General features: G+C 36.5%; 1 protein-coding gene across 3 annotated transcripts in view; it reads left to right on the top strand.

Moving 5' to 3' along the window:
- Nucleotides 1-344: 344 nt before the first annotated feature.
- The window catches only part of LOC134666779 (glycine receptor subunit alpha-1), a 71,960-nt gene continuing 58,488 nt past the window's right edge, over nucleotides 345-13,816 (top strand). For all 3 annotated transcript variants that reach the window (XR_010098548.1, XM_063524064.1, XM_063524065.1), the window contains exons 1-2: nucleotides 345-697; nucleotides 11,585-11,691. Coding sequence is in view for 2 of the 3 variants with exons in the window: in XM_063524064.1 (XP_063380134.1) it covers nucleotides 11,594-11,691 (98 nt within the window). In the remaining variant the exon portion in view is untranslated. The remainder of the gene's footprint in view (nucleotides 698-11,584; nucleotides 11,692-13,816) is intronic.

Consider the following 13,816-nt stretch of genomic DNA (forward strand, 5'->3'; position numbering starts at 1 on the left):
AATATTTATTCTATGGTTTTAGTCTGAATAAATACCTTAATATCTGGCACCATTCCTTACTACCAAATGTATTGGGAACATGTTTGCTGTTCTCGTTGCCATAGAAACTATTCAATGATATCAGTTTTTATTTGTGGTAAATTTTCATGGAAGCACATATGAGTTACATTAGTAGACTTTTTTAAAAATTGTGTTTTTTAATTTTTACGTTCTTCGTTTAAAATCAAAAATATCCCTCAAACTAAAAAAAAATGAAAAGAATATAAAAATATAAATCATACAATCATGTAAGTCATTTTGAATTTCACAAGACTATTATTGCTCTGTGCATATTGCTTAAATCATAGCCATATTTTTTTACCTTCGTTTTAAAAAGGTTGGCGACTCCTGTCAAGGCGGGTGGTGGGTGTACTAACACGCGAGGTTTGCAACGGGGTTCAGTTTAAACCACCGTGCGGCGCCAAGCGTGCCTAACCCTTAAAATAAAAAAAAACCTCGCGTGAGAATATGAGCATTTTCAAAAGTGCGTGACTTCATGTGTTTTTAAATTTTGATGTCGGTCATAACATAACATTAAACAACGTTCATGTAATAATGAGTGATAATGATTTCATTGACATTACAGTTTTAATATACTGATATCAAGAATTTTTAGTGTTGAAGAGGATTGTTCAGTTTTTATGATGATATTGTTCTGGTAAGAATAAATTGTTTTTAACATTTTTTTTGTAAAATTGAATGTATCGAATCTTCTTTAATGGATATATTATAGGTATGTATTACTGTAAATAATGTAGTTGGTTGTGTGTCTGTTTATTTGGCACTCCGTGCAACCCAGAAGGGTGAAAGGTGAGTATTCTGACGTGCTACTTAGGTATACATATATAGAAACTAACTGTAGGTCTTTATTTCTACACACGAATACTAAATACAATCGATCGTATCTCCATTAATAAGTCTGTAGAAAGTTTTTCTGATTAATTAAGCTAGATAGTATATACTAAAAACTTACTGGCGTACTATATGGCATGTTGTACCCACGGTTTCGATTTGTTGACATAAATAAAGGTGATGTTCCAATGGCGACTGTAGCAGCATTAATGTGACGTTTAGATGATGACTGCAGCTGTGTTACTGTTGAAGTGGCATTAGGTACTTCAATGACGTTGACAAAGGGACAGAATAAAACACAAAAAAGGTGACCCACCCATTTCTCTTTTTTAACCCTATTTCATCCAATGTACCCTACATTGGGTGAAATAGGTCTTTAAACTCTCGCGTTTTGTACACATGTTTAATTACACAAACGGGTCTACCACCGCAGCTGGTGCAACTCAGCTGAAACGTCGGAATTTAAGGTAAAAACAATGAAATTATATCGCGGTAGACCTGTTTGTGTAATTATTGTAATTAAATAGGGTATTATAAATGTCTTAACCAGCACGCCATTTTTAGGCTTCCATACGCAAAGGGTAAAAACGGGATCCTATTACTAAGACTCCACTGGGCATCTGTCTGTCACTAGGCTGTATCTCATGAACCGTGATAGCTATAGACAGTTGAAATTTTCACAAGATGATCCTACTTATTTCTGTCGCCGCTATAACAACAAATACTGAAAACTACGGAACCCTCGGCAAGCGAGTCCGACTCGCACTTGTCCGGTTATTTCTCGGTCTTCCACCCATCTCTGGCCACAATGCTAGTGCATCCGGGAAACAATTGAGCTCAACTGGTCAATTGACGTGCCGCCTAGACTCGCGTAATTCATTCGCGACGCGAAATAAGTGACGTATGCGCATTCCAGCTTGTTCTAGCCAGACCTGGATACAGCTGAAAACACACTCGCGGATAATCTATGTGATAAACAATGAGCCACACAATGACAGTGACTATAAAGGTATCATTCCGATGTGTACTGCAGCAGAAATAATGTTGCAATGTTACTGCTGCGGCTCCGGCATTTGACATTGACACGAGCGAGTTAGAGTGACATTCCATTTCCAACTGCAGCTGCAATACTGTTCATTTTACTATGGAAATTGACAATGACAGCGACGCGTTTCCATAGTAAAATGAACAGTATTGCAGCTGCAGTTGGAAATGGAATGTCACTTTTATGGTAACATTCCATTTCTTACCGCAGCCGCATTACTGTCAATTTTACTATGGAAATTGACAATGACAGCGACGCGTTCAGTACCAGTAGTGCAGCTGGGGTTAGAAATGGAATGTTACCATTACTGTTAATTTTCCACAGAGTGAAACTTTAACCACCAGCCATACTCCGCGCTTTATAAGTCATACCTGTACAACTTTTATTTTTGGACCAATGCCAAAATCGCGAAAAAAAATTTGACTGTCCCATAGAAATCAGCGGCATCAGCCAGAATTTATGAAACAACCAATTTTGTTCGTCATCCGTTCGTTACTGCGTTTATTGATGAAAATCATATTAGAAATTATATTTTTCAACGGTTATTTGGTTGATTTTAATTCTTTGTGAGTTTTTTCAGGTATACAACAACATTTTAAGTGATGATTATTGTATAAGGACATATAAAAGTGTGATAATGTATTCGGGTAGTGTTTGTTTACATGATATGAGTAAGAATGAATACACTTTATTTTTGAGTTTGATGTGTGCACCCATATTTTTACACGTCTTGACTGTTAGGTACCTACACATGGGCGTGCATGCAGCATTTTTTTAGGGGTGGGGCAGAAGTAGGAGAGGATGCGTACGTTGTAACAGGGTACGGTTCAAACAGAAATTCTTAGCTTATGGTCAGAGACCAGGGTGGGGCAACTGCCCCACCTTGCCCCACCGTGGGTACGCCTTTGTACCTATAGTAAAATAAAATGCAATGCAACATACTTTTTCGGTGACCATACGTACTTACATACAAAAATACTTTAAGTAAAGTGTCAAACGATATTGCCACGCGATACTCGTCTCGTGGGATTTCCCCGACTCTAACCAACTTACATATAAAAATGTTACGTAACGCTTTTGGAATAAAGTTCATTTCACGTTGACAGTGTTTTTTGTTTCGTTAAGCAGCTTATCTATATTTCGTTAAATCCCTAAAGTAGGTAAGTAATCTTACGTAGTTCATAAAAAGTAACAAAAATAAATTAAACTATGAACTAAACAAAACTAAACTAAAACTACCTAAAAAGTAAAACGCCCTCAAATAAAAAATCTGCCCAGAGCATGTCAGGCCATGCTCAGAGTAGGGTTTCGTAGTTACCACTTTACGGCTGATGGTACATTACAAGCATAAGTACCTTTAGTTTGCAGCAGCGCTTTTACGTCTTTTTACTATGAAGTGAAGACTTTGTGCAATAAGTCAAAAACGGCTGGACCGATCATGTTTGATATAATGATATTATATAGTTTTCATTGAAAGTTATTAGCTTTCGTTTTACTATTTTTTTTTCAAATAATTTGGACTCATGGTTCAAAAGTTAGAGGACACATTTTTTTTACTACGGAACCCTGAAAATTGGCCCTGGGGGCCGATTTTTGAAATCCTACCACTCGATTTCGTGTACTTCTTAAATGATATCTTCACTATTAGGCGTTTAAATTCTACTAATAGATTTGAAATCGAGTGGTCAATACAACTAGATTCCAAATTTTGATCGTATTTCAAAAATTTGCATTTCGCTGTTTTCCACCGATTTTCGAGTGACGAAATGGAGCGATAGAAATTCAAAAATCGGCCCCCTGATCTGTGCCGTCCGGCTTATAATTATGTGTTAATTGGAATCGAATTCGACTTGTTACAAATATGCCAGTCCCCGTGAATGATGCATCTATTCAATTCGCAAACGTGCATTGATGGGAGCTGAAATTTACACAACAGGCATATAATAGACAACGTTCTCTTTGTCAACAGTGGATTTTGTATCATATCTGTGCCTGATATCTGAAATTATTAATTAAATTTTAATACCTGTGAAACTACGTAACGCGTTCGGGAATCTACGTAATGTCTTTTCCTCCGACATACCTCAGTGCCTCAAGACGAAAGTCTTTAATCAATGTGTGTTACCAGTGATGACTTACGGCTCCGAAACGTGGTCTTTCACTATCGGCCTCATCTCAAAACTCAAAGTCACTCAACGGGCTATGGAGAGGGTAATGCTCGGAGTTTCTCTGTGTGATCGAATCCGTTTCCGACCCCTGCGCCAGGCTTCTTGGCACCCTGCCCCAAGGCACCGAGCTGGTACCAGTTTTTTTATTTATGATTTTAGTTTATGTTGTAGTTTAGTTAGTTGTAGTTTTATATACTTAGTTTTTAATTTTAGTTCTTACTTATAACTACTACATTATTGTGTTAAGTCAGGAGCAGTGATAATAGAACAAGTAGACAGCGGTAACTTTCTAGGAATTAAAATGTCATCTAAATTGGAGCTCTCATCTCACATTGCAGATTTAAACTGTGAAATTGCAAAAGCAGCTTATGCTTTATTTATACTCTCAGAAACATCTTCAGAGAATTCTCATTTATATCGTTAAGAGCGCATACTACGGGAATGTATATTCACAATTTACGTACGGTATTATCTATTGGGGTGATTCTGTGGACGTTTAAACTACTTTCAGGTTACAGCATCTTTGATGCTTACGAAACATGTTTTACTTGGAAAAGCGTCACTCGTTCTAATGTATTCAATGAAAAACAGCTTTGACTTTAACTGGAACCTTCATACTCGAGCCTTGCCTCTTTATAAAGCGCCATGGAGAGTGTTTCACAAAACTGCCCTCACTTAATGATAGCTTGCGCATGCAATATAAATACAAGTATAGTATTCCAAAGAACAATAGGACTTATGGATAAATGTGCCTATAATTGCTGTAATAAAAGTTTTTAACAACTTAGATGTTGAAATAAAGTCAGCCGAAGATAAAAAATTTAAATAATAAATTAATACCTACACAACAGACTTTCGAAGTGGATGGTTGTTACTCGAAATTATATGATGACCGGTGGTAGAGGCATAATTATAATGTATTTTAATCTTTTTGAGTTGTGTTGTTGGAAGGTGTAATGTTTTACGTACTGAAACATTTCAATGTTAAATTTTGAGGTCATAATTTTGTTTTGTGTCTGACAGATAGTTGTACAATATAATCTGGTAAAATTAAACATTTATGTAGAATTCATATTCGATACAAGAAGTTAGTTAGAAATGCCACGTATAATATTAATTCCATCAAAAACATTACATGTAGGTAAAAAGATGCAAGTATCGCAACGTAATTCTTCTAATACTACAAAAAAGTTTTGAGATATAGGTAATGTGAAATGAAACCAAGGCGGTTATTTTAGTCAGGGCCAGGGGGTGTTAAAACCGTATAAATATTAGATATCTTTAATTTTTAATACTTACATATGATTACATATGACTTTTCTTATGTTGTTATAGTGTATGTGTGTGTATATGATGGCTGGTAGCATTGACTTCTAAATGATGATTTTGAATGATAAATACTTAATAAGCTTCATTTTAAATTGATTTGCTTTGATTTTCTTTTTAATTTTACAGTTAGTATTTTCCTTGTGTTGGTGTGGTGAAAATTTTTGTTTCACACGGTGGCAAAATTTGTTTTACCCTCGTGCCTTGAAACCCTCGCAACGTTTAAGATTAAATTTTTCCTGTCCTGTAGGTATCTACATATTCTTACGTTATTCCTACCTATAACGGGTAGCCGCTGTACGTTAGCTTATAAATAAATAATCTACATTGATTACTTTCAATCGAAGCGCTGCCCTACTGACCGTCCTCAACGGAGAGACGCAATGTTGGCGACTGGCTGGCGCGCGACATCTTCGGAATATATACTATAGGTCAGTAAATGAATGCTCAAAAAACGTTGTAGAGGGAAATGCTAGGAACACAATTTTTGACTCCGTAACTTTGTTTAGACTAGTTAGGAGGTGAACATATCAAAAGTCCCCGGCCGTAGCCCCGGTGCTGCGGGGTAGAGGGGGATAAGAAGGTCGAATTTTTCGGTTTTTCATTGATATCTTGGAAACTTTGCATCTTAGCGACATGACTACTAAGACAAACCGAAAGCTCATAAAATTAGTTACAAGTTTTATCTAGTCAAGTTTTTCGATATCTTGAATAGTTTTTGAGATACCCGCTCTTGAAATTTTATTTAGGGATTTAAATTTTATCTTGATATCTACATCAGTGATGCTGTTAGGCCATGTTTGGTATCATTTTCGTATAAATCGGGGGTGCTTAATTCATTTATGGTATCACATTGACACTATTCCGAAGTAAAACCAAAATTAAAAAATATATATTTTTAAAAATCACTCTTCACGCTTAAACCGCTGAACCAATTTCGTTGAAATTTTGTATAGAAATAGTTGTACTATTTTCTTATTACCTTTTGATTTAGGGTAACTTTCCATTTCCAACGACAGCTGCACTACTGTTCATTTTACTATGGAAATTGACAATAACAGCGACGAGTTCAGTACCGGTGGTGCAGCTGCGGTTAGAAATGGAATGTTACCATTATTATGTCAATGCAGTCTGCCTGTCACCGTGTTACAAGTATCATCCTTAAGTACAAGGATATTGTTTATTAAAATACTTAATTATACGAGAATAACGCGTTTCCATCATCTCATTAGTCATAATATTTACAGTTCACTTCATTAGCTATCACGCAATTTAGCATTTTTGAACAGGTCAGGACATCCATAAAAGTAGGTACTTACGTGATTTAACGAATTCCGTAGTCGAATAAAAAGTCAAAAATTAATTACGAATTATTGACGAAGATTAATTTCGACTGCGGGAAATTTCAACTATTTAATCGAAATACATTTCCATGTTTCACATTATTATACTAGTGCCATATATTGTGTCCAGATAGTGATAAACATGTTTTACAGTACATATTTTCCCGCACTAGTGCGTAAAATAACACTTTACGTGCGTATGTCAAAAGTTTAAAGGGCCATATGTACTGTAAATCGTTGTCGGATTGTAAATTGTTGTCGTGTCGATTTAAAATACTCCCTTCGGTCGTGTTTTAATTTATCGCCACTCGTCTCGAATTTCCTCTTTTCCGCACTTGTATCGTAAATAACTATTTCGCTCTATGAGTCTCGTTTTTTATAATAATGTAAAACATGGGGCCCGATTCGGATTTTGAAATATACATCTATTTGATATCTTTTAGACATCACCAAGATACGATAACGATAATGTTTAAGATCTAACCTGTCAATTTCGACATTTGCGCGATTCTGGAGATACTCTTGAACGATTTCAACAGGATATGACTTAGAGATCCAATTCACATCTAATAGATAACTTACTTTATACGCCCCAAATACGAGGCACTACGGGGTGAGGTGGGTTTTCCTCTTTATCGTCAAAGTTATGAAATAGAACTACCCAAAATAAAATACAAACGTCCGAACCACTTATTATATACACCATTCAGTTTTCACATGTAAAAATAAAATTTTATCGAGGTTTGAAAGTCAAATTTCACCCAACTCACCCCATTTTACGGTCTGATACTACTGATGTTTTGCTAGGCAGTGTAGAATTTTTCGTAAGTAATCAGTTTTTGTATACCCGAAGCATTCAAATTAATTGATAAATTTTTCATTCATATTTGTATAAAATACATACTACGTAGGTAGTAAAAATAAATCTACCTATTTTTAAAATCACATATTCACATATCCTTGTCTAAACTAGATACATCTGAAATTCAATCTGGTGTGTCGACATACCCTCCGTTTTAAACGGTAATATTCTCTTCTCTTGGATAGACGATTAAATTTCACGTTCTGCGAATTTGACGGATTTTATCGAATTTAGACTGTCGTACCTACTGCTAACATAACTAGCTAATTTTAATTTAACTAATCGCACGAGTGACTACATGAGTTTAACTGTAAATTTAGCTAGACGAATAAAATTTGGTTTGGATACTTAGGTACGTAGATATTTTTTTATTTTTTATTTTTTAAAGCCTATAAAGTGTCCCACTGCTGGGCAAAGGCCTCCCCCCTAGACCTCCAATCCTCCCGATTAAGTGCAGCCTCTGTCCAGTTGCTGAGAAATGTGTCCAGGTCGTCCCGCCATCTCCTCTTAGGCCGACCTTGCCGGCGTTTACATTGTGGCACCCACTCCGTGGCTAGTTTAGCCCACCTCTGTGGGTGCATGCGTCGTACATGGCCTGCCCAGTCCCACTTTAGCCTGGCGATTTTTACCCCAACGTCGACGATGCCTGTTTTGATGCGCAACGTAGTGTTCCGGATCCGGTCAATCCTTCTCACCCCAAGCATGTTCGCTCTTTGGCAAATCTTCAGTTTGGTCTTTTGTAACTCGGCAAGAGACCACGTTTGAGCACCGTAAGTGAGGATTGGCAAAATGCACATGTCGACAAGTCTACGCTTAAGAGCTAATGGAAGGTCTCCCTTCAGTAGCTCCTTAAGAGACCAATAGCTCTTCCAAGCGTTTTGGATCCGTCTTTCGACCTCTTTGTCCTGTCTTTGGTTGAAAGAGACTATCTGCCCCAAGTACGTATACTCGTCGACATAGTGTAGGATCTGCCCGTCTACCTCAACGTACGTAGATATTATGTTAACTAAAATGGAATTGGTCGGGACATGTTGCTAGGCAGAGTAATATCAATAGCAGGTGGACTAAAATGTTAACAGAATGGTGGCCGCTTTCGGATGAAAGAAGCGCCTGGCCTGGCGTGGCTCACTCCGCGATTTCGTCGCTTTGCTACAGGTAGCTAAAAGTACATCCGTTCCACCCCAATTTTGGGGAAAGCCATAAGCCGGGCGTGGCGCTGTCGCCACCTAGCGGCCATATCTGTGCTGATCGTAACAGACGCGTTTTGTTAGAGAGTGAGTCTTCTGTACCTAGTACTCTATTTTTCACCTCAGCAGCTCGAACAAGGGTACTTTGCTTCTTAAAAACAGTGAGCAAAATGTGATTTTGCTCTAAATGTAGGTTTCAGTAATAAGGAGTCCGCAACAATGAGAATATAACTACGATTGTATAGGAACGGGTTTTTGGCGGCAGGTTTGTATGACTTTTATGAACAGTTGAAGGTGTTTACGACTATGTAAGTACCTAACCCTTTTCACGCGAGTACCTACAGATCATTACCTTAAATATATCGGGTGGAACAGAACGAAGGACTTTTAGCAAACTGGGAATTGTTTTTTTTTTCATTTATTAATCACGTTAATATTTCTAACCGTTTTTGAGATACAGTTTGTTAAATATTAGTGCAAAAATCCGTATTTTTCAACCCTAGCAAGTAGATCCTATTGAATGACATGACGTGGCAATTTAAAATGTTAATAAATTCATAGGGTTATTATTGATATAAAAATATTTCATTTGATTTCGTTTTACTTTTAAATCCAGATTTACGATGACAATTAATAACACAATTTAGATCACTTAGATAACACTATCCTTTCAGCTCAGTCTCTAGAAATGTTCCACCCTGTATACTTACTATTCGTCGGAATTACTACGAAAAGACTACTTAGTATTAATAAGTACCTCCCTAAAGGTTACTTCAATAAATTCAGTAGTTACACGTTCACCATCGCGTGTGCTTACGTAATCGAGAAATTTGATGTAAAATTATTCAGCGTAGTTTAGTTTTATCGAAGCCATGAACTGTATTTTGGTAAGCTTATCTAAGTTCGACCGAAAGCCTGCAGGCTTTCGGTTACGTAACTGAAACCAAAAAAAAAGTATTCCTAAGGGAATACTAATTATATGTATATAGTAGGTATTTAGAATGTTGATATTTTACTTCGCTCAAAAGTTACGTTTTTTTTTTCTGTTTATTTCTCACTGCACCCACATGGACGCTTTTCTGTTTCGCCCTATGGTTGACTGGTAGAGAATGCCTATACCGGCATTAAGTCCGCCTGTTGTACTTTTTGTATGTGCAATAAATACTAGTACCGCTACCACCAGTTTAGACATTGACATATCCACTCGCGTTTCAGTAACTGACTTTTTATGCATCTCGCAGATCTCGCTCGTACTCGCATATTCTCATATCGCATATTCGAAGCGAGATGTATAGAAAGTAATTTACGTAGACGTGAGCGAATACGTCAATGTCAAAACTGGTGGTAGCGCTATAGGACCTATAGCGCTACCACGGGCATAGCAGTAAGCAATAAGTACCGTACCGTGCACTAGAAGCATTCCACGGGGTGTTCCGCACAAACGCATTTTGTGTAGGTATTACCTATAGTATAGGTAATACCTACACAAAATGCGTTTGTGCGGAACACCCCGTGGAATGCTTCTAGTGCACGGTACGGTACTTATTTCGTTGATTTTTTTCCTATTATGTTACCATTTCCCCATATACTTTGCATGGCGGTAACAAATAGGAAAGTTTCAAAAATGTATTCGGAAATTTTAGGACACTTTTTTGCTCCTGTAAGGATGAAAAATTGACAAGTTGGTTCCAAGTAAATGGGTTTTTGATTAACTTAAACAAGACATCTATAATGCATTTCTGGCTAAGAGGACTATATCCGACCCCCCTTGGCATAACGGTAAATAATACTACACTGCCACAGGTGCAGAACACGCGGTTTCTTGGTTTTGTATTTGACTGTGGCTTGAAATGGGACAAACATATTGATGCACTTACCAGTAGACTTACTAAAGCGTCGTTTGCACTGTCTCGGCTTGCTCCTGCACTATCATGTAAGAATCTCCGTATGGCATATTATGCGTATGTGAACTCAATATTAGCGTACGGTATTGACCTTTGGGGGCTGGCAGCCGATAGGGATAGAGTATTTTTGCTACAAAAGAGGGCTGTTAGAATGTTGTCTGGGGTGCCGCCATTTACTCCGACTAAAGAATATTTCCGCGAATTAAAAATTCTAACGGTGCCCTCGTTATATATTTTTGAAGTGGCAAAGTACATGTATAAACACAAAAGTGAATATGTGATGCGTCGACCTGAACAAAGGAGAACTGATAGGGACATTAAGTCTGTCTTTGTTAGGCTTGCGAAAACATCCAACTCATTGGGGGTAGTTGGAATTAAAATCTTTAACAGCCTGAGCCGTGAGATTAAAGAGGCGGCTGCTTATGACCTGTTTGTTGAGAAGTTGAAAGCCTATTTAATTGATAAGGCATTTTTTACGGTTAAGGAATTCTACAGTAAATTTAACATTAAATAATTTCGTAAATAATGACATTTGTAATGTATAAGTTTTAATGATTTCTTCTTCTTTCCTTGATCTGGTTATGTGTGTTTATTTTGGTGTTAGTGTTTTGTAATAGTTGAGTGTTTAGTTTTAGTTGTATATTTTGTAGTTCTATTGTGATTTTGTTTGACATGTGTTATTTTGACATTAAAGAAATTGAATTTGAATTTGAATTTGAATTTGAAAAGGGCTCGCGATCCTGACTAGAAATAACACAAAAATGACAAAAAATAAAAGAAACGCACACTTACATATACACTGATGCGTGTGCAGATCTTTTGTCATGTGAAATTACAGTGAGTTTCCCATTTTTTCAGATACCCTGTATGAGGACACCATTGGAATGTCCTCCACTACGCAACCGACCCTCGAGCCTCAAAATGAGACCAGTTTCTTGGCCAACCACAATATTTTTTTTGATATGGTAAGAAACACTCGTATTACCTTTTTTGTTTCATTGCCAAACTTTTAAGCAGGTGTCCGATTTGACTTAAACTTGAGTTACTTAGTAAAGTTAACTAAGTACTTTAAATTTTGAGAAAGTAATAGAAGAAATAACTAAAGTCATTACTCATAAACTCTGGCTACCCGGAGGCCTATCAAAACCGTCTGATTCTACTCGTATTATATTTAAAATGTTTATTTTGATAAATTAAAAGTCTACATTGTTTTGGCCTATTTTGAATTATGGGCGACTAGAAGTTATAAATTCAATATCTACCCTTATCATAATATGTTTTACTTATAGACGTGACGTGATGCTAATGGCCTAACATCAATCCAATATAACACCCTTATCGAAACAGCTAAAAATAACTTAACAAATTACATGTACCGTGATAGATTGTGGGTAAATTTCATGGGTCGTCTAAACTTTTTACTATCCGAAACACCTTTCACATTAATCTCCTGACTTGACTTACCTAAGTCCCCACCTTGAACCCAGTTTGATAAATAGGGTATACCTGGTCATTTATCTTGTGTTCAAACTATTGATCTACAATTACATTTAAAAGAATAATAGACATTTAAATTGAATTTCGTTTGTGAATGTAAACTTTTTTGATAAAATACTGTGTACAATACTGTGTGTAAACTACAGAATGGATTATAATTAAAATAATATAATGATTTCTGGTGACCTTACATTTCGTTTTGGCATATTAAATACATCAGCAAGGCTATTATGGATCGCTTTATCCACATTTATCCACGTGATAAAATAACTGTCACATTTTAACTCTGCGGGACAGAAAGAGACGAACATCTGCGGAATCCGTACTGTACGGATATGATGGTCGTATTTGTCTACGTGACAGCGTGATAAAACGGTGTCCGTCTTTTTCTATCCCGCACAGTTAAAAAGTGACAGTTGTTTTATCACGTGGATAAATGTGGATAAAGCGATCCATAATAGGCTTGCAGCAGCGGTATCATGGTCGCTTTTTTATCACTTGTCATGTATCACTTATCATGTGTCATTTTCAAACTTACACACTTGTTAGAACGTGACAGGCATCATGACAGATGATAAAAAACCGACCATCTTAGCCCCACAGGATTTAGTAGTAGCAGTAAGTATAGTACCTAGTACAAGTGGTAGGTACTTTGTTACCTGGAAATAGGAGCCCTCCGTATTTAGAGTACTTATATGTCAAATAAAATTGAGGTTGCTATTTATAGAGTATCTATCCAGCAACCATTATTGAATTCCAATGTAGATTAGATTCACGGTATAAGTCATTCTATGGAACTTGCTAACTATGTAAAAAAATACAACCGAATTGATAACCTCCTTCTTTGAGAATTGGAAGTCAATTAAAAAAAATAATTATATTTTATTAATAAATAATCTAAACATAAAACTAATTAAAAACTAAACTTAAATATAAATATAAGCAAAATAATAAATAGCCAGGGGGGCTCGCGGGCCGCCTGTTGCCGGCCGCAAGCCGTTACAGTAATATCGCTAGTGCAATCTAAAAACAAGTGTTACTACCTTTAAGAATGAGAAGAATGTTACCCCTCATAATAATCCAACATTACTATGGAATAATATTAACATCAATAAATTACTCCGATAATTAGATTAAGATAATATAGGTATGTAATAACAACTTAAGCATAAGAGTGACATTCCATTTCTAACTGCAGCTGCAATACTGTTCATTTTACTATGGAAACGCGTCGCTGTCATTGTCAATTTCCATAGAAAATGAACAGTATTGCAGCTGCAGTTGGAAATGGAATGTCACTTTTAGTGCTTGTTACTAGGCCTGCATGAATGAAGTATAATATATTTGAACTAAATATTAACATTAGAATCTGATTACGACTGAAGGTGCTGATGCAGATACTTGCAGTCGCAAGAAACTGGTAACCTTACTGCCATTATTTGATCGATTGAGTTGCCGATTGTCATTTCCATTGACATTCCCAACTTTGAGGAATACGCTAATAATAATGCTACACAGTTTCTACATGACATTAAAGCTCTCCAAGGGGCCTCTACGTATTGGATCTGGTTCCCCTATCTTTGGCATAATTTT

This window comes from Cydia fagiglandana, chromosome 8, assembly GCF_963556715.1.
Source record: "Cydia fagiglandana chromosome 8, ilCydFagi1.1, whole genome shotgun sequence".
Classification (NCBI taxonomy): domain Eukaryota; kingdom Metazoa; phylum Arthropoda; class Insecta; order Lepidoptera; family Tortricidae; genus Cydia; species Cydia fagiglandana.